This window comes from Tachypleus tridentatus, chromosome 5, assembly GCF_004210375.1.
Source record: "Tachypleus tridentatus isolate NWPU-2018 chromosome 5, ASM421037v1, whole genome shotgun sequence".
NCBI classification, from domain to species: Eukaryota; Metazoa; Arthropoda; class Merostomata; order Xiphosura; family Limulidae; genus Tachypleus; species Tachypleus tridentatus.
The window spans coordinates 31249744-31273192 of NC_134829.1; the positions used below are offsets into that span (position 1 = coordinate 31249744).

The 23449-nt window shown below is 33.6% G+C and overlaps 1 protein-coding gene across 1 annotated transcript in view; it reads left to right on the plus strand.

Moving 5' to 3' along the window:
- The first annotated feature begins 482 nt into the window (after window positions 1-482).
- Window positions 483-23449, plus strand: part of LOC143250847 (protein argonaute-2-like) — a 137648-nt gene continuing 114681 nt past the window's right edge. Inside the window, exons 1-3 of the mRNA XM_076501938.1 lie at window positions 483-666; window positions 14390-14983; window positions 20140-20452. Coding sequence (XP_076358053.1) covers window positions 14923-14983; window positions 20140-20452 — 374 coding nt within the window. The 5' untranslated portion in view covers window positions 483-666; window positions 14390-14922. The remainder of the gene's footprint in view (window positions 667-14389; window positions 14984-20139; window positions 20453-23449) is intronic.

Here is a 23449-nt window from a genome sequence, read left to right on the forward strand (position 1 = left end):
TATTGTGAAACATAAAGCTATATAATAGACTCTGTGTACTATCTTTCATACGGGTATCGAAACGAGGTTTTTGGCGTTATCAATTTTAAGACTTCCCGCTGCACCATTGGGGACATGAAGAAAAGTAGTAGAAAAATTAAACATTTTCTAAAGTGATTAATAACACTAATTACAATTTTGCAGAAACAGTTAACACATAAAATGTTTGTACCATGTGTTACAAATAAAGATAGCGTTATATTACAAATGATAGAAATATTACTGAAATATTCCAACAAAGAAGATATACTCATAATTATATTACATTGCAATTTTGGATATGAATATAATAATATACGAAGGAAAAGTAATCCATTATATTTTAAATAGTTTCTGTTATTATGTAAATTAATTTTGTCCATATTTAATTGAAGTATATTACATCATTTCAAACCTACATAAATACTATCTTAAAAAATCAAATACGCAAAGAAAGGACATTTAAAGCTAAATAAGAAATGTTATTTTTATTGTTGTTGTGACGTCAACTAACGCCATTTTAAGTTGCATTAAGCCTACTATAGTGATACTAATAGTATTACTATTAGGTTTGCATTGTTTGAATTCGAAGATAATTTATGGTAACAATAGCGTTTGAACTTTGACTTAACATGTTTCCTCTGCAGCGTAAGTAGTACTGAATTATTCTATTCATTATGACTTTTAAAGTATTACATTTTAATTTTATGCTTTCGAACTTCTTGTAAATCACCAAATCATTTAATTCAAATGCAAATGTAAAGGATACTTATTTAATGATTTAGAGTTATTATACTTTATGTTATTAAATAATAAATTTCTAGGTTAGAAGTAATTCTCATTATTTTTCTACAACAATTTTATATAGCTTAGGAGGTAAAAAATATACGTAACATTGATAAATGATTTAGGCCTCGCATAAGTGTTAAGAGGTAGACTAGTATTAAAATATGTACTGAAAGTGAAGACAGTGAGAAACGTCATTTTCGGAATAGACATAAACATACTTATAACCGTACAATTCTACTTCCACTGTTTGTATTAAGTAATTTATTTGAACTGTCACAACGTTTTTTTAAAATTAATGCATAAGCTTTCGGTTCAATTACTTTAAAACTTCTAGCTCTATAGGTGCGAGATATTTAATAAACAACAGGATCTAATTGAACAATTCTAATCAAAAGTCGCCCAGCAACAACGAAAAACGAGAACATGCGCAAGTTTCTTTAAAAAAACTAAGCCTGAAGTTTAATAAAATTAGATAATGTTACAGGGTCAAGGGACATAGCAAACGATATTATCATTGTGGTTTGTTATGCTGAAAGATAAAATCAACAGTAAAAATAAATAAACTAAGACAAAGAATAAAAATAATAAATTAGATTATTTTAATACTGGTGTTAGAGTCAATGGATGGTTTGATTTCTTCAATGAAAGGTAACCAGCAAGTATGAAGGGGAAAATCCAGGATTATGGTTAATATCTGTAGGATAACCACAATTATATGCTGCCATTGTAATGGCTTCTTTAATTTTTCTCTTTATACTATCACATCCCATGACAATAATTTTTATATTCTTGAGTCAATGTTGTAGTTTTCTTCTCTAGGTTTCTAACTACAGAAACACGTCTGATGTCTCTTTGACATCTGAATATTAACAGGACATTTGGTTTCTTCAATGTATTCTCTTTTACATTCATACGGTATATTGTAGACATTTTCTCTGAGTAAAAAGTCAGATGCTGTGACGTAACCTTAGTTAAGATATTGTATAGGTTAGTCAGGCTCTTGAACAGTTTGAATGCTAAAAGTATTCATAATTATTTTTATTTTTCCTTAAGGCCTGCAAAAAAGGTATTATCATCTCATATTTTTTGATTAATGGGTTTTTTCACCATTAAAGAGTTTTGTTGATGGCTTCTTTTATAAACTATTTGAGATAGTAATTGTTAATAAAATTATTTTTAAGATGTTGAAGTTCAGTTACTGCATAATTTGCTTTGCTTGCTAATGATATTGTTTTTAACAGATGTACCATGTAATTGAAGTTATGATGTTTGTTTATGTGGATAAACAGTAGATATCAGTTTCTGGTCATTCTTCTTCTTTGCAACAAGTAGATTTAACAAAAGATGAATTACTTGCTTTAGGTAATTAATAAAATACAATAATTGCAGTGTAATTACATTAAGATACTATTGATTATGTAACTGGCTATTTTCTAGGTTTTACTTGACGTTTTTTGTAATTTTGTGCTGTATAAAAGACAACTCTGAAACTAAATTTTTACAATGAAAGCTTTATCAACAGTCACACTAATTATATTTTTGACAACAAAAATTATTCTCACAACTGGATTTTCATACTGCAGAATGATACATCCTGGTGTTAAAACTCAACTTGTACATTAAGAGCACTTTGAATAGGAAGGTTATTCACTTTTAAATCACCCAACAGGCAATCCTACCATCTCTAATTTGCACCATATTAACTACATACTATATGACTGGTCAATATAAAGTAACAATAAATAATGTGTAGCTTGATTGGATCATAAGCCCTAGGAGTATACAGAAGTTGGTTGATGGATAATCTTCTGACTTTGAACTAACTGTGTATGCTGCTTAAGGAAAGAAGCACTTTATACTAGTATAAAAAATTGGAGAGCAAACATTATGCTTATAAATTATTGTTTGCTGGCCTACTATTTATTTACTAAAATTTTGTGTTACTGTTAGATGTTAATACAATTAAAAGTTGAAAGAAGTTAATATGTTTAGGTTGTTTTTAAAATAAAATAAAATATAGTGTCTCTCCAGTCAAGGATAATGTAATATTTTCATGATTATATATATATAACTAGAATAAATGTTTTTAAATCAGCTTATGTACCAAGCTGGATGCTTAATTTTACTAATCTCACAATTATGAGCATTGAATAGAATTGCAAGATATGTTAATAAACTCTGAGATCAAATCAATGCACCTGTTGCATAGCGTGCTGCACAACTGGAAAACAAACAAAATGACTGTCTTGATACTCAATTGATGTTAGTGATTCATTCACTAAGTAGGAAGTGCTCACAAAATGTATGACAGTTTTGAAGACAGCACACAGCTCTCTTTTTGTTTTGTTTTTTTAGCTTGCACAGGTTGTAACCATTGATTAATTGAATAGCAAATACCAGAAATTGTACAGATCTACTCACTAGTAGGATATGTTTTGCCATTTAAGCCACAGAAGCACAGAATGTTTTGGTAATGAAAATATATGTAAATAAAACTTTTCTTTTTTTTTCAAGAAATTGTGAAATAAAATATACTTAACATCATTAGCTATAAAAATGAATAATAATATGTACTTAATACATTAAATACAATGTACATATATTGATTGATATTTTGTATTGGAATGATATAGCAGTTGTAAATTCTTAGAAACAAACTCCATAGTATGCCAGTCTTGACCTGAAGAAAAATAATTATCTGACTTACATTGGAAATAATTTGAGTGTGCTGAGACTGAGAAATTAATCAGTTTCACCATTGAATGTATCAAAATGGAATGTGTAAGTATATTAAAAAAACAAAAATAAAACATTGAATATTAAACTACTAACCATATCAGTCTAGTACATCACATTGACAATTGGTCTGAATGCATTTTTTCTTGTTCTGAGCTATTGTATCGGAGTAAATGTCAGATCCTGTTAACTTGTTCCTGCAAGGTAACCTTTCTATTATTTCAGTCTTCCTCATAGTCACCTGAAGTCTGAAATGTTTCCAATAAGTGAATTGTTTTTTTGGATTAGGAGACCAAAAGTGTACATAACTAATTTGTGTTGAATGATAATTGCATTGTTTAACTTGTAATAAATATGTATAAATTCTCTTAGCTTGGCAAATAGCAATAAAGTATTGTTTGGTTGGCTTTAATGACATATTGACAATTGTGCCAAGATCATTTTTCTTCGGTCACCCCTTGTAGTGGGCTTTAGCTGTACTAATAAAGGTGTTGAATTAATATCGCCTGATGTAACAAGACTTGAATGCCATCTCTAGGAATATTATACAACATAAAAAAATTATAAACTTGTATATTAAACAACATTTTAGTTTGTGCCATTATTAATGTAAACTATGGTGTCTTTAGCTTTCTTTTGCATTAGGTGTTCAGCATTTTTATGCTGTAAATTTCTAATGATTTAAATGTTATGAAACACATTGAATGAATATATTTGAAGAGCTTGTATGCAAAATGTAGTTTTCACCATTACTAACAACATTGAGCTTCCATTGGTGATGTATTGATTGCATTCACTCTTATATAAAAGAAAAACTCTAATATTTCTATTCAGTTTTTCTTTTAGTTTTGTGGAATCACAAGAGGTAAGTAGATTTTTATAGTGTTTGTTTGGTTAATCTCTGATAAACCTCAAGTATAAAGTATATTAACTAGACCAAGCAAGTTCTACTAAGTAAATCTGAATGAAAGATGTTTTTTATGTTAAGAATGAAAACATTTTTCACATTTTATATTTTGTATGGATAATTTCTTGAACCTCCTAAACATATATCAAATGATTTTATTTGGTAAAACCTTTATATTTCATCATTCTCTACTGTAATATTAACAACATTAATCACCAATGTGCAGGGAAATGAAAAGGTGAGAATATAAAATGAATAATACCATTTTTTCTCTTTGTATTGATTGCAGTATTAATCAAAAAAGTTTCAAACTACTTATCTGTACAGTTTCATCTGATGATCTTTTCACATCCATTATCTTTTAATTTTATGGTCATATTGCTTTATTGGAGCAGTAATTCTCCAAACAGAAAGCAAAAAATTGTGATGCGAGTCAATTAGCTGTTTCCAGTAAGTCTATCAAAAGCTTCACACGAAATGTGCACATGCTGTGCTTAAATTCAGGGCTTGTTAAATATTAGTAGTTTCCTTCCTAAGACTTGTTCTGCCCAGGAGGTCCATTTGATTTTCATATGCAACTCTTTACCTTCCATTTCTCACCTGTACTCCCATTGTAATCCAATTTGGCTTCTTTGTCCAGTTTGCTCCATAAGGTGTTATGTGACACTTACTGTCTCCTTTTGGGGTTCACATTCCTGACCTTTTATTCCCATGATCTGTTCAAGAAATTGTTCAGGTTGGAGTTTGAATTGTACCTTACACCCTTGTTCATTATCTCACTATCTTGCTATATCTTTCTGAGGTGGATATTGTCCAGTGGCTATTTTGCCCATGTCAATTTGCTTTTGACTTGTGTCTTTTCACAATATTTGTTTTCTTTTCAAGGACCAATTCTTACTGTTATTAATAGGATCCCATTCTGTGGCAAGTTTTCTCTGTTCACACCCACACTATAGATGGCTACAAGGTCAATCAAATTGACCAACCTTGTATGAAGTTAGGATTAAGAAAATTACAGATAAAATTTTTTTAAACAAACATTTAAAATATACCTAGGAGGTTTTAAAGATTACACAAATGAAATTTGAGATTTTGAGATAAAAGTATGAAGTAATATTTTTAATCTTAATATGAAAATCACTTTGCACAGAGACTGATCAAAACAAATACTTTTTATATATATTTAAGGGCAAATCTGTTTTTAGTAAGTTAACAATACTTTGCTACAAATGTTATTTTTGTATATATACTGAAAGACTGACATTTTATGAAGATATACACTATATTAATAGTTAGTTGGTAGTATTAGATTTATTAAGACTTTCAATGAGTACAAAGAGGTCTTGAGGTCATTTAACTTGACAAATCATAGTTGTGAAAGTTAAAACTGATTACAGTTGAATTCTTATGGTAGCTTTAGGAGTTTGTCCGGACTTGGTCGAGAGCTGACGTCCTCTCTGTAAATTGAGGTTGCTTGACATGCAACACTTAATTTACTTGTTGTTGGGATTGTTCTGTGTATTTATATGCATCTTTCTGGTTGAGGTTGGGTAGATACCTAGCCATGGTCAGGTGTTTTTCTCTATTGTTATATTTTGCAAACCATCCTTTGACTTGCCATTTTTCTTTGTGGGTATTGATGGTTTTATTTTATTGAGTGCTTTCCACCTACAGAAGCCAGCAAGTTTTTCAGTCTGGTTTGTGAGATAGAAGACAAATTAGACTTGCCCATTTTTTTGTTGTAGTTTGCACCTCTCAAAATGAATTAAGTTTGTGCATCTATATTTCTTCTGCTTGTGTCAGTTTCATTTCTTCCTTATGGGGTGAATAGCTCTTGTTCCAGAAGTAGTGTGGTATTCTGCATGTGTGATTAGGTTTAATCTCTGAATACATCAGTTATTTCTAAATGGTTGTTTTCCAGTTAAAATTCATCCAATCTTTTACTGTGGGATTCAAGCTTTGTGTGAGAGGAGGTAAGATTTTACCAGGAGTTAACATGTTCTTGCACTGAAAATGTGTTTCCAATAGCTACTTCTTTCCTTCCACATATTTCCCATCTTTCCTCCCTGCCAATGTTGTTCATGCTGCAAATCTTGAAAGGGAAGATTGAGTGGCAAAATCATAGGCAGTTGGTTTGCCTGTGTAGGTAGCAAATTATCAATGGTTGAGGGTAGTAGCATGCTAATGTACATGTTGATAAGTGGTGCAAAATTTGTAGAGTGTAGTGATTAGTGCAATAGGCTTTAAAATTTATTTAGTGATGCCTAGAGGACTGAAAGAATGTTAAGATAGCTTTATCTGAGGTAAGAACCTACTGAAAATACATTTTGTGTGAAAGAACGTGTTAACTTTTTGTACTGCAGTTTTATTATACAAGTTGTTCTTTACTAAGTCTTGTTGAGTCTCGCAAATTTGGATGTCCAAAGTGAGTTCATGTAGCTTTCAAATATGCCTTTTAGAACACAAATATTTATTTATCGTTTTATAAAATTAGATGGTCCCAAAAACAACTGTACTTTATGTGGCTTTCCAAGCGAGCTGTAAATAGGCTAAGAAATTCTATTGACTTTTGCAGCAGAGATAGTATGTCTACATGTGAAGAAATTGATAGACTTATGAGCACCAACATCAAAAAGCTCCGAGCCTTTATTAGGAAGGGTCTGCTTTTCTGTTGGTTATAAACGTGATGTCTTTAAAGTTTATTAGGAAAATTATCTTAAGTTGGAGAGAAGGGTCTTGTCTCTCTGGTTTTGATATATAAACTTATATTTCAGCAAATCAAGAAGTTAGTAGATACAAGTTTTAGATTTTGATTATAATTATGTTTGGCTGGTTTTTAATTGGTCTGAAACTGTGACAGGTTTAGTTTGAAAGTCCTGATAATGGTGAGACTTTCAGAAGTTTGTTAGACTTGATAGGTTAAATTATTAGTAAGGATAACTTTGGAAAGTGTAACAATCTCTTCTTAATATTAGAAGTTGAAGCTCTGACATGTCAAATGATACTGAAATGTGAATTTTCAGAATTTTTTTAATGTTTTATTTTGAAACCAAGGGGGTTAAGTGTTAGATAGTATAAATGTTTGAACGACACTACATTTTTGTGGTAAATTTGTTAATTTACATTGATAATTAAGTTTAATTTTTAAATACAACATTAAGAGGCCATGGCACTAATCACCATAGCAAAGGGCATAGGAAATGTTGTGTGAAATTCTAAATAAGCATTCCCATATGCTTAATATAATTAGTTGCAAATTATTAGGATAACTAAGTAGTTTACCCAAGTCATTATGAAATACAGATAGAAATATGTAAGTGTAATATCATTGTACTTTTATCATATAACTTAATTTTGTTCCTGTTAAACTTAAATGCAAAAAAAGCAAATGCCCAAACACTACTGGTTCTTCCCCAACTTTAGCCCATTGGAGTTTCTTTCTAATCTTTTGTGTAACATTTGAACAAAAGCTGTTTAAAAAGTTGTGTGTACAAAGTTCACACTTTCCTCTAATCCAAATAACATATTCAAGGGCAAAAAAGGATCTAACTGGTTTATCATATTATTTTGTCCATTTTGAAAATACAAAAACAAACTGAAATACAATTGTGGTCATTTAAATATTCAACAAGCCTTGCTCTTTAACCTCTCTTTAATTTACTGTATCCACCCCCACTTGAAGCTGGAAGAGAAAGGCTTTTATATCTGACCTCTATTAATGGAAGCCTTATCTAGCCCTTTCTTTTATTGTCTTCCTATTGTGACAAAGAGATGTCTATCTATCAGATTCAGGTCAGTTCCCATGTCTCCTCTCACACACACACACACACACACACACACACACACAAAAGCGTGCAGTGATAAGTTAAAGACGTGTATAATGTTGTATGTGTGTGCCCTGTAATACCACATAGATCTGTGCATGTGCACCTGGTAGATATAGTTTAGTCAGTGAGAATGTCCTACAAAGAAGTTATCTTAAAATGTATAATTGCGTACCTCCTGTGCTGGCTAAATATAGGTCAGTCAGCCACAGGGGCATTATAATGTGATGGTCAATCCCACTATTCCTTGGCAAAAGAGTAGCCCAAGAGTTGACGTTGGGTGGTGATGACTAGCTGCTTACTCTCTAGTCTTACATTGCTAAATACCTCACTGTGACATTTTTGTTTTTGGTGGGGGGTGTTCCTGTATGAGGGTTTTGCCTTTCAGTTCTGGGTGCTACCATTCTGCCTTTTTTCAACTCTATCTGTGTTCTGTGGAGTGATACACTCTTTTATGCATTATTTTGACTTGCTGGGTCAGCCACTCACACCCACTTTCTTCAAGAAGTTTCTTAGATGGGGTTTCTTTTCAAGTTGGAAAATATTTTATTTATTTGGACCTTATCTTCACTTCCTTTCTCAGTTGAGCCTAGTTTTCTCCACTTTGGCTGCAGGATAATGAGTGGGCAGTCACATTCACCATACTTTCTCCTCCTCTCTTTTTGCATGTGAAGCTCTCTTTCTTTTGGTGATGTGCACTTACTTGAAAGTGCTCATTTCCCTGGGTCGGGCACATGTGCAGTCATTTCTTTAATGCTTATTGACCAGTGGAACTACTCTTATGATCTTTATGCCTATTGTCAAACATGCCTCCTCTTCTAAGTCTTTTCCATTATCCAGACCACTGCCTGTTTGTATTATGTTGGTTGCTTCAGCTTTGCCATCTCATAGTTCCCTCTGATCCTTCCCTTACTGGAGCAACAGACTCTGTCCTTTTCTCTCTCTTCTTCCTTGATATGACATTTTTTATCCTCACATCACTATACTCCATTTTTCTGTGTGACTTTTTTGTCCAGTCTTGTGCTTAAGCTTGAGGACATGCCCTTCTTTGTCTGTGTACCAGAAGTTTAGGTCTTGTTTCTAGTATCTATTTCTCATGGATTACAACTCTCTTGTACTTCTGTTCCTCAACTGCCTCAGTATTTTGTCTAGTTATTTGACCAAATTTTGTCTGTTTATTGTTGCTTTTAATAGAGCTGCCCTGTTGAACTTTCAGAAAGCTTTCTCATACTCAAGTTTTTCCATTTCTTTCATCTGCTCCTTCTGTCACACTTTTCTTCAACCGAATTTGGATCTCAGTTGTATTCTTTATACCCAATCTAGTTTTCCTTCTGAAACCATTGCAGTTTATTTCTTGTACCATTTTTAGACAATAAATCCTCCATATCCTGACACATCATAGTCTTTCTGATATTTTTGCAATTCTGTTTCGTTTCTCATATATTAATCATTATCAGGATCAGCCATTTCTTCCTAGGATTTTGGCTACTTGGGAACATTTTCTTTTGTACTATCTTCCATTTCCTTTTCTTACATGTGTTCTCAGGATTATCTAGTTTATTTCCTGCTATGTTATTTGGCTTGTTCTGCATCCTTTTATTTTTCTTGTTTCTGTGTAATTGTTTCATGGCATTCCTCTGTTTCTTCTCTTTCTCCTATGACACTTAGGGGTTGGGTTCATCAACTTGAATGCCTGGCATGTGTAAATGTCTCTTGTGGGTTACCATTTATGTATTGTTTCTTCACACCAACTTTGTCATCTACCCAAGTGCTCAGCTGCTTGACATAGCTTTGTTTTGAAGGAAATCATATAAGCTGGTATGTGGACAACTTTCAGTATATTTGTCACTCTTTGCCTGCATAACATATTTGTATCTTCCTTCTGTGGTGAATCTAGATGCAGCTGTTTACCTTTCATTGGTGTAAGTTGTCATAATTTTTTTTTTTTTAATTTATTGATATACCTCATATTTTGAGATGTATCACCTGGTGGAAGATATTGACCTGGTCAGGTTTACTAAATTTTATATCTTAGCAGTATATCTGTATTCTTCTATAATGCTGACTGTGGAGACTGTGTATTTATGCAAGACCACTAGTCACTGTTATCTGATGGTGTATCTATATCTATATATTGATTTTTTTTAAAATCTGTATATACTGAGGACTGTCACTCGTAGACTTCAGGAATAAAGTATACAGGTATATTTGCTCATCCCTAGTGACCAATGATTCTTACAATCTGGGTGTTTCTGCTTTTAAGAATAGGAAAGTGTGGGCACCCATTGAACTGTCTCAGATGGGTTGTTTTTATGGACTCCCCCTTCACCATTGCTTATCCACCTCTCCTTCTAGTGGTGGATAGAAATCCTTATCACTTCTTGTTCCCAGCCAGTGGAGTGGTGAATTGTGGAGGTTTCATCACGACTTAGATTTATATAGTAAAACAATCTCATACTCATATCTAATCGCTCTATGTGAGGGTGGATAACTTTGTTATGCTTTATATTATACACTATTATTAATATATTCTCAAAACAAGATGGTTCTGTTGGATGTTTTTGCCTGGGTTAACTGCACTTGTTGATTGTGACATACATTAAGGCAAGGCACTTCAATTGGATGTTCTCTGCTTGGTTAAACCACACTTGTTATACTCAATACTGATACAAGGTGCTTTTCCTGAATGTTTTGGCCTAAGCAAACTGCACTTGTTGATCTATCAGTATCTTTTGTACAAAATTCAAAACTCAGTTTTATGCAAGGGACTTCCACTGGGTATTTTATTGTATTTTTTTGGCACCTTTGCAGGTGCTTCCACCTTTCCAGTGTGGGATTCTAGTTTTGGATGAGTAGAAGTAGTACATTTTCAGAAGTTAACATCTTCTAACAATGAAAATTTATTTCCCATCCTTCCTTCACACTGATTTGCCACTGTTGTTGTTTTTATATGCCAACTCTTGAAAGAGAGGATTGTGTTATAATTGTAGAGGAACTACCTATGATAGTATAGGTGGTGCAGTATGGTTGGTGGAGAATATTCACATTATCAGTACCCATTGTCACAAAGACAAAAAATATAGGTGTATGAAAGAATGGTGCACTGTTGAAAATTAACATGACCTACTGGGCAAATGAAGGTTGAGGTAGCTTTGGGTATGGCAGGTAAGTACCTAATGGAAATACATTTTCAGTTTTAGTAAATGTTGAGATTTATCAGTTCTTCCCTTAAGTTTACTGTAACAATCATTTCTGAAAGTGACCCATTTTAAAGACTTGTCTGTAAAACTGTGTTAATTGAGGATGACTACTGCTCCTTTCAAAATTTATACCTGTGTCCATTTCTAATTTTTGTTATTGAATAAGAGAAAAGATATTTCATTAACACTATAAATTCCCTAAACCTTAAACAATTCCTTCTTATACCCTGCAAGTATTTTTTTCAGAAGCAATTATTTGACCTTTCCATTAGTTTTAATCAGAGTTATAGAGTAAGACTTTTGTTTATTTTGTCATGTTTCATGTGATTTACTTTGCATCATCAGAAAATTAAGGTATAAGAACTGAGGCTAAACAGAAATTAATTTAAAATAAGAAAACCATGTGCATATCTAATAACAGTAATGTACATTGCATGGTGTTCACCAACTGTATAAGTAATATTTATCAGTGAACTAAGCTTGAGTATGGAAATTTTTGTATACAAGAGAGAGCAGTTAAAATAGATATAAATGAATGCTTTTGTATTTGTTAAAAAAACGTTTTTTATTCTTTTTGTTGACAGGATTGGTCATAATGTTTTTGATTGTTGAATACACAACTCCCTTTCTTATTCCTGCTTCCCAGCATTCTCCTTTTTTTCCCATTCTCCAACTTCCTGAAATTAGGATCATTGCTCCTCTTATCAGTAACTACCCTGTCAGATATGGCCTTGTGGAAGTTTGCCTGTCTTTCATTGCCAGACTGTGGTCTCTATTTTTGTTTGACAGATGGGTTCTTCAGGTTTCATCCACAATCTATCTTTTCTCCCCCTTTTCTGACTTTTTTCCTCTTCCTTTTGATTCTCTTTACCTTCAACATTTCCAGGAACTAGTTTCAAATCTTTTGGCCAATAATACCATTGAAAGATTATTTACCTCCCTACAGTGGGTTATAACTTTCATCTCTTTGTGGTCCTGAAGAAAAGACTACTGATATCTGGTTATGAATCTTTTGTTTCAGATGTTTTTTTTTGTCATTTATCAGTTCCATATTTTGAGTTTAATTTATCTCAAATGGGTTTTTTTCAACAGACTAGATAATGAATGCTGACATTTCAGTTGCAATTTTACACATTTCAATAACTGTTCACGAAACATTTTCTTTGCTTCATCCAGCACTATGTTCTTTAGCATTGCCTCTTCCTCTTATGTCGTTATGGATAAGATTACATTATTGCATGGACAATTGACTTCTCCTTGTCACTTCTTGTAATTATTCTTTCTATAACACCCATATTCTTCTGCATCAGACTGCTTGGTTGGGGTGGCTTGTCAACCTTTCACTTCTTTTCTCATGCCTACGCAATACATGGTATATTTGGGCATGTTCTTCAACTCTCATTCAGTGATACTTGAACTTTGTCACCTTATTTAGGAGCAATGGAATGCCTTGTCACCAAGATTTACACTTCTCATTTAAACCTCCATACAAGGTTCTTTTACTTTGGGGAATTTAAGTGTCTCTTGAACCACAAATTTCATTGAGCTGTACACACATGTGCCACCTTAAAGAGATATTGTGGGACGAGCAGAATTTATATCTGTACCCATTCTGTTTTGCACAACAGTTCATCTATATTCCCTTAACTTGCACAATGGTTTGGCTTTTTTGTTTCTTTTGCATGCAACTTGATTGACTATCTACTTCTTTGTCTTGCACTTTCTGACTTTTAAAAATAGGGTTTCAGAAACATCCTTTGCACTGTCTCTAATAAAGGACCTTTCTGGCTGGTGTTTGAAGAAGATCTGAGATCTGTGCAATTTTAAAGGTCTCTCCAATGAGAATTCTCATCCATCCACTCTTTGTTTTATGGATTGTCGTGTGCTAAAGGCTCGTAGCTTGGTACCAAATTGCCTTTCTCAGCCAAACAAGATTCTACCTTTTGGAGTGGTCTTTCATTCTTAGGTTTTTTTATTGGTTTGCTCTTAGTTTTGTGTGCCACTCCTCTCAGCAACAGACTTCTAATTTTCTCATACCCATTTTATCATCTTTAATATTTGTAGATTAATGCTTGCAACTGGGGCTGGTCTTGCATTTTTTTTTACGTATGCTTCCCCTCCCATTTTTCTTATGTCTTGCTTTGGGTAGACACCTGTTTAGTTCTGCTGGTAATGCCTCTTTGGTTGGCTAAACCATAGTTTCCTTTGCACCCACCTCTTCCCCTCCATTCCCATTCTTTCTTATTTCAATCCCACATATCTTTATTTAACCCAATATTGTTTTCCTTCATCTTCACATATTGGACTTGTCTGTTCCATTGATTGCAGGGTTGGCTTTCCTGACCATATAACCTTTTTCTTATCCAATTCTTATTGTCCTTCAACTCTGTTCATCTGTTAATGGAAATGGTAGGTTTTCGATGTTGGTCCGTTCACCATTCCCTTTTTCTGAGCTTTCCTATTATGCCTCACCTTCAGGGCTTTTTCACTTGGTTGTTTCACCATGGATTGTTGGTTTCCAACATTACTGGTTTTCATACAGTTTTGTCAACTACATTTTGTTTTTTTTACGTTACCACACGGTCTTTTTATTCCTCTGTCCTTTCCAAAACTTTCTGATTATTTCTTCTGTGCTGCATCTCTCATTCTCTATCTGTGATACTAGCAAGCTATTTCACATTTTTTTTGCATTAGATTCTTTGTTTGTCTTACTTTCTTGCATATCACTTCTAACTACCCTGTGTATTAGATCTTTTAGATTAGCATGGGATGACTCTACAAACTGTCTCATGTTATATTCGTCATTTGGCTGTTTTTGACTTCTGCAAGATTTTGACCTCCTCCAGTCACTGTTTTTCAATCTAGTCTAGGAAGATAAGAACATTTTTTTCTTCATAATCCTCTTTCTTTTATAGGATTCCATCAGATTGGTAAAGTATGGGCAGATGGTTTGGGACAATGTGAAGTTTGGAAAAGAAACATATCCTTATAGCTAACATCAGCAGTGTTACTGTCAAGATCAAGATGGAGTGCTCTACAATACCATTTGAGGGATCCTAATCTATTAAGTGTACTGAATTGTGTGATGTGGACCATACCTTCCATGGCATATCATGGGAAAGGTAGTCACCAAGGAAGTGACTATCTACTTCTTTGGCTTGTACTTTCCAATTTTTAAAAATAGGGTTTCAAAAGCACCCTTTGCACTGTCTCTAGTAAAAGACCTTTCTGGCTGGTGATGTGTGCAATTTTCAAGGTCTCTCCAATAAGAATTCTCATTCACCCACTCCTTCAAGCAGAACATGGAGGACCCTTGCTACTTACTAGTTCGTACCTGCTGGGGTGATGGATTTTAGAGTTTCTCAATGAATGTACAACACAGTACCCTGTGAAGTTGGACAGTGGTGGATCTTTCTATGTATTGTATTTCACCTCTGAACTAGCTTGTATGCCTTCCTGCAGCAGGATGGGTTCATCACCCCTGTTCTGGTCACTCCATTTGAGTCGAGGTGAGACACTAACCAAACTACACTTCTGGGCTTGTTGATCACTTGTGTGCTAGTGCTCAGCTATTTATACTAAAATTCTAAAATTCACGTGGTGCTATTTTGAATTACCTTCCATTTCATTTCCATTTCCAGACAAAGCTGTGAAATACTGGTTTTTATTGTGCAACAAGAGCAGCTAACCCATGAAAGTGTAGTTCATCATTGCAACATTAGAGGGTACAGCCAGTATTTGATTAAATATGAGGATGATGCTTGTCTATCTTGTAGTTGAAGATATCTGTTAGAATGACGGTATTATCTGTAAGGCTTGATTCAAAGTTTTTAGCACAAAGCTATGATCACTTTCTTATTCATTCTGTTGATGACAGTAAAGAACCATTTATAGACAGATTGTGTTTCTTTAGATGTTTTTAAATTTAGAAAAAACAGAAACAAATGGTTTGTCTGTTTCACAATGTCAGTGAATATGTAAATTATGGTCTGTATGATCAATTATTTTAATTGTCTACAAGGATTTGCCCAAGAACAAATAAAGTTATCAAAATTCTAAACCATGCATACCTCTGCTGACAATTATAGCTATTTTTTGATCTCCAGGGTTTCCACTTTTTACCCATCTATGCATTGAGAACTCTTGCTCCAGTCTTTTACACACCACTCAGTTGCCTTAGGCAAATTCTAATTTGTAAATTTCTGTACCAACATCAATGTATCCTGTGTCTAGTTACTGTGTATAAGTACCTTATCTCAATAATGTAATTATTTTTTTCTCTACAAAGCATTTGGCACAGGTTTCTGTCAATAGGAGTGTTTTGGCTATTTACTAGTTACATTGTGATTTGAAGGTGGTTGGTGTCTCTACAGTTACCTGTTGTTTATATTTATACATTACTTACTAGAAAAATAACTTGTGGATGAGTATGAATATCCAAGTTAATATTTCAACTACAGAGGTGAAGCAAACCTTTTCTGCTCCATCTCTGCTACCTGGTGTTTGTCAACAGCCAAGGGAGGGGGTCACTCTCAGTTAAAGCTGTTCATGACATGGTGTTAGATGGATGGTTCTGAAGCAGCTTTTGTAAATGTCCTGGGAATGATTGGTGAGAATTTAGATTTACTTTTTCTAGCATCTTCTTTTACTGTGTCAGCTTCAACAGAGGATCAGTTTGAGCAGCTACCTCCAACCCCTTTTCTTCAGTTGGTAACTTGACTTTGTGTCGTTTGGATGTTTCTCCTATTGCATTTGACTCTACTTCTTCCTTGTTAGAAGGGAAGACAGCAAGTGAACATTTGGTTTTCTTTTTCTCCTGAGATTGCTGTTTATGTTTAGAGATCAGCTGTTTTCTCATATTCATCTTGCTCTCAAGACCTTTTTATAAGGTATTTATCTTCACTCCAGTTTTTGTATGGAGCTTATCAGTGTTTCCCTCATTAACTTGAGGATGAATTAGGGATTTGGCTGATTTCTTCTTCAGTCAGAATTATTTTCTTTGGTTGTTGAGATTTAGTGGGAAGAGTTAGAAACTTTGTTAGAAAGGGTTTGTTTCTCACCTCTGCATTCAGGAGTTACAGGAAGCTCCTTTTCTCTGTCCCATGTTATATGCTGTAGTTCTAGAGATGTTAGAATAGAATACCAAATTGATACTGCCTATTTTCATTCTTTATCATTCATGGCTTTTTGTCTTTCAGGTTTCAATTTGGGAGTATCAACCTATAGTGTTTCTCACCCCCTTCCTTCAGTTCCCAGGTTTATTGGTTCCCTTAATAGAGACCATCTGAATTCTCAAGGGTCTTCAGCTTGGACAAATCAACAACAATGGTGTTGGTGACTATCTTAGGGTGGGAGAACAGTGGGAGCACAATTACATAACTTCCTGGATATTTGAAGATCTTTCACCAGAAATCTGTGGGTGCTCCAGGTTATGGCTACAGGGTTGGTTATTCAGTTTACATCACTTCCACCACTGTCTGCTCAACATGTTGCCTTTTGATCTCCAACAGACCCATGCCATGTGAAGCTTTGTTCTCAGGCTGAATGACAGTTATCAAAAAGGCAGTAAAGAGTGTCAGTTCCATTCTTCTGGGATCTTATTCATATTTCTTCATGGTACTCAAGAAGATAGGAGATTGGAATCCAATCATCAATCTCTTTTGAATCAATCAATTTTTAAATTCTCCTGTGGAATCTTTTTCTCATGCTACGATGGCACTTTGTATCAGGGCTATGGATGGCCAAGCTTGTTACTGACTCTTGTCTTAGCAGAATCTTTCCAGAAGGTTCTTAGGTTTTTTTTTGCACAATGGTTAGGGGCTATAGTTTCTGGGTATTCTGTTTTGGTCTTGCATTAGCACCGTATGTCTTCATCATAATTGTTTGAGCTTTTTCTCATCACATCCATTCCTTGGGCCTATGCACGCATCATTGTATGGATGATTGGCTCTTTTTGGCTTTATTCCATTAATTAGCAGAACAACATTCTCTGATATTCCTTTCAAAAGCAGGTGTCCTTATAAGATTGGAGAAATCTGTTTTGCCACTGACACAATATCTCGTCCATTTGGATCTGTTTTTCAATACTCAGTTGAGTGGTGCTCAACAAAAGCCGTTGAAAGAGCCATCAGGCTTTTACTGCTGGCTCCTTTTCCGACTGAGCAGCTGGTTTTCTCTCTTTTGGGGGTGTAAGTACTTCTTGAGCTACTCACTCCTTTGTGATGAGCATATATGAGATCCCTTCAGTTGTTACTGTGTGACCAATAGATTGTGCATTCTGATCCTTTGAATCATTTTGTTGCATTACTTGGGGAGCAACCTTATTGCTTGTAAATAGTGGTTGATCAGAGCAACTTTACTATTAGGATACTCATTTCACCACCTCGTCCTGAGATCCATCTTTTCACAGATTCATCTCTTCAGGGATGGAAGCTTATTTTCAAGGCTGGGAGTTCCAAGGTACTTGGATTGAAGATGGGTCTACCCTCAATATCATTATTCTCAAATGTCTTGCAGTATGTCTGGCAGTGGTTAAATGGTTCTGATGGTATTACTTTATTATGGACTACTACTCATAGACAATCATGAGTAAAACTAAAGGAGTTCTTCCCTATTCCTACCAATCTTCAGGTTGAACAAGTTGTAATTGGTTTGATTTTAAAGATACAGAGAACTTTGTTCACCTATTGCAAACTTTCTAGAACACTGTTCCTCAGGACAAAAGCTATTGGGCTCCATAAGTTTTCAGTTGCTAGGGTGGTATACAGAAGCTTTTCCTCCAAAGTTGGGATCATTCTGCTAGTGTCCCTGGAGGCACCAGCCTCCATGGGAACCTGCTTCTAATTTCATTTCAGATTTAACACAAAAATTTCCCATTGGAGAGTACACGACTATTCTCATCCATCAATGTTGGTTAAATATATTGTTCATGAAAGACAGTCTACTATCTTTTCATAATTCTGAAAGCAAAGTGAATCCATTCTAGTTCCTTGGTTGAGCACAGATTACATGTCCTCTCCATGATTTCAGGAGCAAGTGGAATACTCCTTGTCGACATGAATGTTCATAATTCCAGCCCAGATGAGTTCTGTTCCTTTGGTTTAGTATGGCATACATGATCCCATCATTCCAAGTCTGGGGTGTTGGTTTTAGGCTTCTTCAGGTAGAGGAGAAAGTTTGTCCAACAAGGTGTTTCTTACTTTCTGGTCTTGATTCCAGTGGTGTGAATGTCATTACTCAATGACTGAAGCTGAAGGTTGGGATTCAATCATATAATATATAAGATCATATCTCTTCTGGATATAGTGTGATTGCTCCACTCTAATACTTTTTTTTTTTTTTCTATTGGTACACTCCTGTTCTATGTAGAAGCTTCTGTATGGATCATGCCTGTACCAGCTCTTCCACCTTCTTAGTGTAGGATTCTAACTATAGTGTCAGTGGATGGTAAATATATCCTGTCTTACTTCTTCACTAAAAGTCAGTTTATGTTTAGATAAAATGACTACATTATTGGGATGAGGTGCTTATATAATACGTAAACAGAGGCCACTTTACAGTTGGAGAAATTTGAAAATTAGAATTTGCCTAAGGCAATTGAGTGGTGTATAAAAGACTGGAATACAGGTTATCAATACATAGATGGACAAAAGATGGAAATCTTGTAGATGAAGAAATAGCTATTGTGTCAGTGGCAGTATTATTAGAAATACATTTTCAGTTTAGGAAAAATGTTAACTTTTGCTAGTCCTGCAGTGAACTTCATAGTTGTAGTACATTCTGACTACCAATTAAACATTTCACCTTCAAGATGTAGTTCCATTAATAATTCCAGCACATACCATGCCCTACCATAATTAGAGGTCATGTGTGACACTAATAATTTTTTTGCTAATCTTTTAAGCCTCCATGCTATGCATGTTCAAAAAGGTATTGATTGAGGTCCACATTGACAGCTGTTGCTTTGACTAACACATGTGATAAAGTAACCTGCAACTTAGGATGTCAAATTTACAACTTATATCTGCAAGTAGTAAAACTGATGCATCTGTGAAATGTTACAGAATTGAATGAAAGTGCCCTAAGTTGGGATTTTATGTGTGTGACCAACATCATGCATTTGGTTACGTTTAATGGAGCAGTGCTTTTGCATATACTGTAGTTCTGTAAGTCATCAGTTATTTTAATTAATGTAAGCTTTTAAAAGACTTATGGCAGTTTTCCTTGATTTTTCTCTCTTTTTTTTTTTTGTCATTAGTAAGTCGGTTAAATTTGATATTTGCTGTTATTGCTTTCAGGAATATGCCTATAGTATTGCTAATTAAAAGTAATTATTTTTACAAAGTATTCTCATAATTGTTTCTTATTACCTTTTAACCCATTACCTTTATTTAATAGTGATATATCTTACTTCATGGTGCAGAAATTGGTTTCAGAAAATTTGTAAGTAAAATTTCAGTTATTTCCTTTATCTCAGTATATTGGGAAAAAAATCAAACCTAATTATTTTGCATCTTGTATCACTGTCACTGGTTTTGAAACATCTGGTTGAAAAAATTTGACATCTTTACTGTAGACCACTTATTTTTTAAGAAAATTAATATTTTGTTTGCATAATGTTTAGAAAAATGTAAATTTTTTCCTTGAGTGCTTACACATAATTCAGATCTTTATTTTCTAGCTCCTGGTCCCCCAGGACCACCAGGGGGCACACTTCCTTCTCATGGTCCTCCTACTGGGTCCTCGGGTGGTCCTTCAAGTGTGTCTCCTCTTCCGTCCATGGCTCTTGTTTCTCAAACATCACCAGGACAGTCACTGGAGCTGCCTTCCTTTACTTGTCCTCGTCGCCCCAATGTTGGAACTGATGGAAGACCAATCATGCTCCGAGCAAACCACTTTGAAATACAAATGCCTCGAGGTTATTTACATCACTATGATGTTACCATTATACCTGACAAGTGTCCACGCAAAGTGAATAGGTAAGCTGTTCTATTTAGTGTGAGTGGGGTGACCTTTTTTATAGTAAAGGTACTGTGGTTTGTCTCTAGGTTTTTCATGTACGTTAGTATGTAAAATTATGTTCTTTAAAAACACAATGATGTCAAAAAAGTTAATATGAATAGGAGAATAATTAGAGGTAAACTTGATTGTTTTGTGACAGGAATTTAGGTATGAGGTAAATTCTTTAATGATTCAAAGCGTTGACCAAATGAAAAATGTCATCTCTTGACACCAAAACATGATCTCTCTCTCGCTAAACATTTGAACTACCTAAGTCATTCTATTAATGAGGTTATTCCAACCGGCATTGAAACTCTCTTTAAAACTAAAGCTTATAAAGATATAAAAAGAAGCTTAATAGATTGCTAATCTAAATATTGTTCGGCCTACTGGAGTAAATCTAGATTCTGAAATTGGTGATCTCTGATCATAGGATTGTTCTCAACTATTAATTTTTGTTGTATATTTCTTAGTGTGCAGTAACATTTTTTCTAATGTATAGGCAAGGTCTATTAAAAGTGCAAGTTACATGTTTGATCTCCAGCAAGTTCAGACTGAAGGGATGCAAAGCAGATGATAATGAGCAGAAGCAAAATTAAAACTTATATTGTTCTACTATTTCATTCACAGTTTTCCCCTAAAATTCATTTATTTAATCAAACTGAGAAGTCTTTAAGACAGGTAGCTGGTAAACAAAATTTAAAATCTGTTAAAATTCCTTGCAAAGAAAAACACTTGAGTAATCTACATTGCCAACCATGCTAGAGGTAAGTTAAAATTATATTTATAGTAAAATTCAAATGCTTTGGTCTCGTTTTCAGATAGCTTTTTGTAAGAGTTTTATTAGAGCCCTTGGCCTATACTAAATCAAAACTTTATCTAGCCACTACTAGCAAATTACAAATCTATACTTTATGTTGGCATACATTTTGTTTTAACAAAAACTTATCTACTTCAAAATAAAACCATTATCAATGGTTTTTTGTAGTTTGCTATCAGTGAGTCAGTTTTGATTTGTTTTGGGCTTTCGTCAGTAGCCTGGTGCAAACTTGCTATATTTTTTTTACCTAACTGGAGAAGTACTGTCCTCTCTACACAAAATAGTGCAAATGAAAAATAACCTTGTTGGTTTGAGTAGGACTAACTTTGTGATTATTAAGACCATTTCTATGCAAGTGACACCATACTTCTGATCCATATTAACTTGCACAAAAATGTTGCAGTATTTTTGGTTTGTTGTTACCCTATCTTATCTTACCACTCATTATTGATGATGCTTGTAATTATGAATAGTTTATTTATTTAAGGATGTTGCATGTACAGCCATGTGTGATTCTGTAGTTTGAAGTGTACATTGCAAATATTTATGAAATCAAACTATTAATAATTGTGTTTCTTTTAAAGAAAAAAAGGAAATAAACTCTGAAGTAATTTTATTTTTTTAACATTATAAACTGTAAGACTGACAGTGTCCTATTGTTTTAAGAAAAAAAAATCTCATTTTTCTAACTGGTCTTCTTGTGGGTCATTTTGCCCACAATAATTTTTTAAAGTCTGAAGGAAAATCTAAACTAGGGGTAAAAAAATATATTTTAACCCTTTTGCAACAGGTCACAGGGCAAAACATTTCCCTGTATTTGTTGATTTATATTCAAATTTTTTAATGAACTACTATTTTAAGAATTTATGTTAAGTTTAGAATCAAATTGTAGATTATAATTCAAACTTTAATGTTACATGTGAGTTAATTTTTTAATTTAAAAGTAAATATTAAAAGAAGCTACCCCTAAATGTAGATTTTAGTGAGTCATGTGGTATGTTGAATGCAGCACTGGTTAAAATTAGGTGTTTATGATGTGAAAATACTAAATCTGTAGTTTCATACAAATTAGGAATTTAAATTAACAATATTGACAAGCTAGAGTATCAAATAAGAACCTCGTATCTTTTTATTTTACTGAGCTATGACTTATGTACTGAATCAAATGCAGTGGCCCAGTTCCCATCTTTTCACCTTTAGAAATGGTCCCTTATATGATCTTACTACAATATTTGTAGTGAGTAATCAATTGATAGCTCAGAATGTTCCTCTGGTGGTTTTCTCAGCCATTTTAACTTGTGAAAAGGCTATCACATTCTTCAAACCAATGTTTTAAGAATATAGGTCGTGCATTTAGTCTGTTTGGAAGTTTTTGATATATTTTTCAGACCTTTTAATATAGCTTAGTGACTGAGCTTAATAAATTATTGTACAAGTCTATGGTGTCAGTATAGTTATTTTTATGATTTTTTTGGTGAATTCAACACTGTATAAAACCCACAAAAGGGGGTTGTATGATGTCCTCCATGTACAAAATATTAAGTCTTAGCAACCTGTGTCCAGCACCAACAGAGTTCAAGAGTCGTAGCTGGAAGAGAAAATTGTTTGCTTTACTTCTTTTTTTATTGTTCTGTATTTTAGGAAACATAAGTTTTATAACTTATTTCTAAATAGTAATAATTTACATATATAATGCATAATAATTGAAATGTGACTGTATATTACAAAATGCTAATCCACTAAAACACAGCCATGAAAGGTCAGTTTTATATTATTGGATATAGTAACATGAGTGCATCTGCACCATGACAATGCATGTTATGTAATGTAACTTAGCATGACTGGAAGGTCAATATAGTAAAAACAAAAATAAATAAATATAGACAAGCTTCATAGACTTAACATTTGTATTTTTGTGTATTGTAATATGTAGCCACTCTAGCACAAAGAAAAATGTGATTTTATATTTATTTTCTAATTTCTTTTAATGATGGTTATGAGATTGGTCAGTAAACAAGATCCCCACATAGGGTACAGAAAATAACATAAATATAAAATCTTACTGAAAACAAATGTTTGAAATATATTCAGAAGATTTTAAACATTACACAAATAATATTTGAGATGTTTGGAATGAGTGGTAGTTTTTAATCAT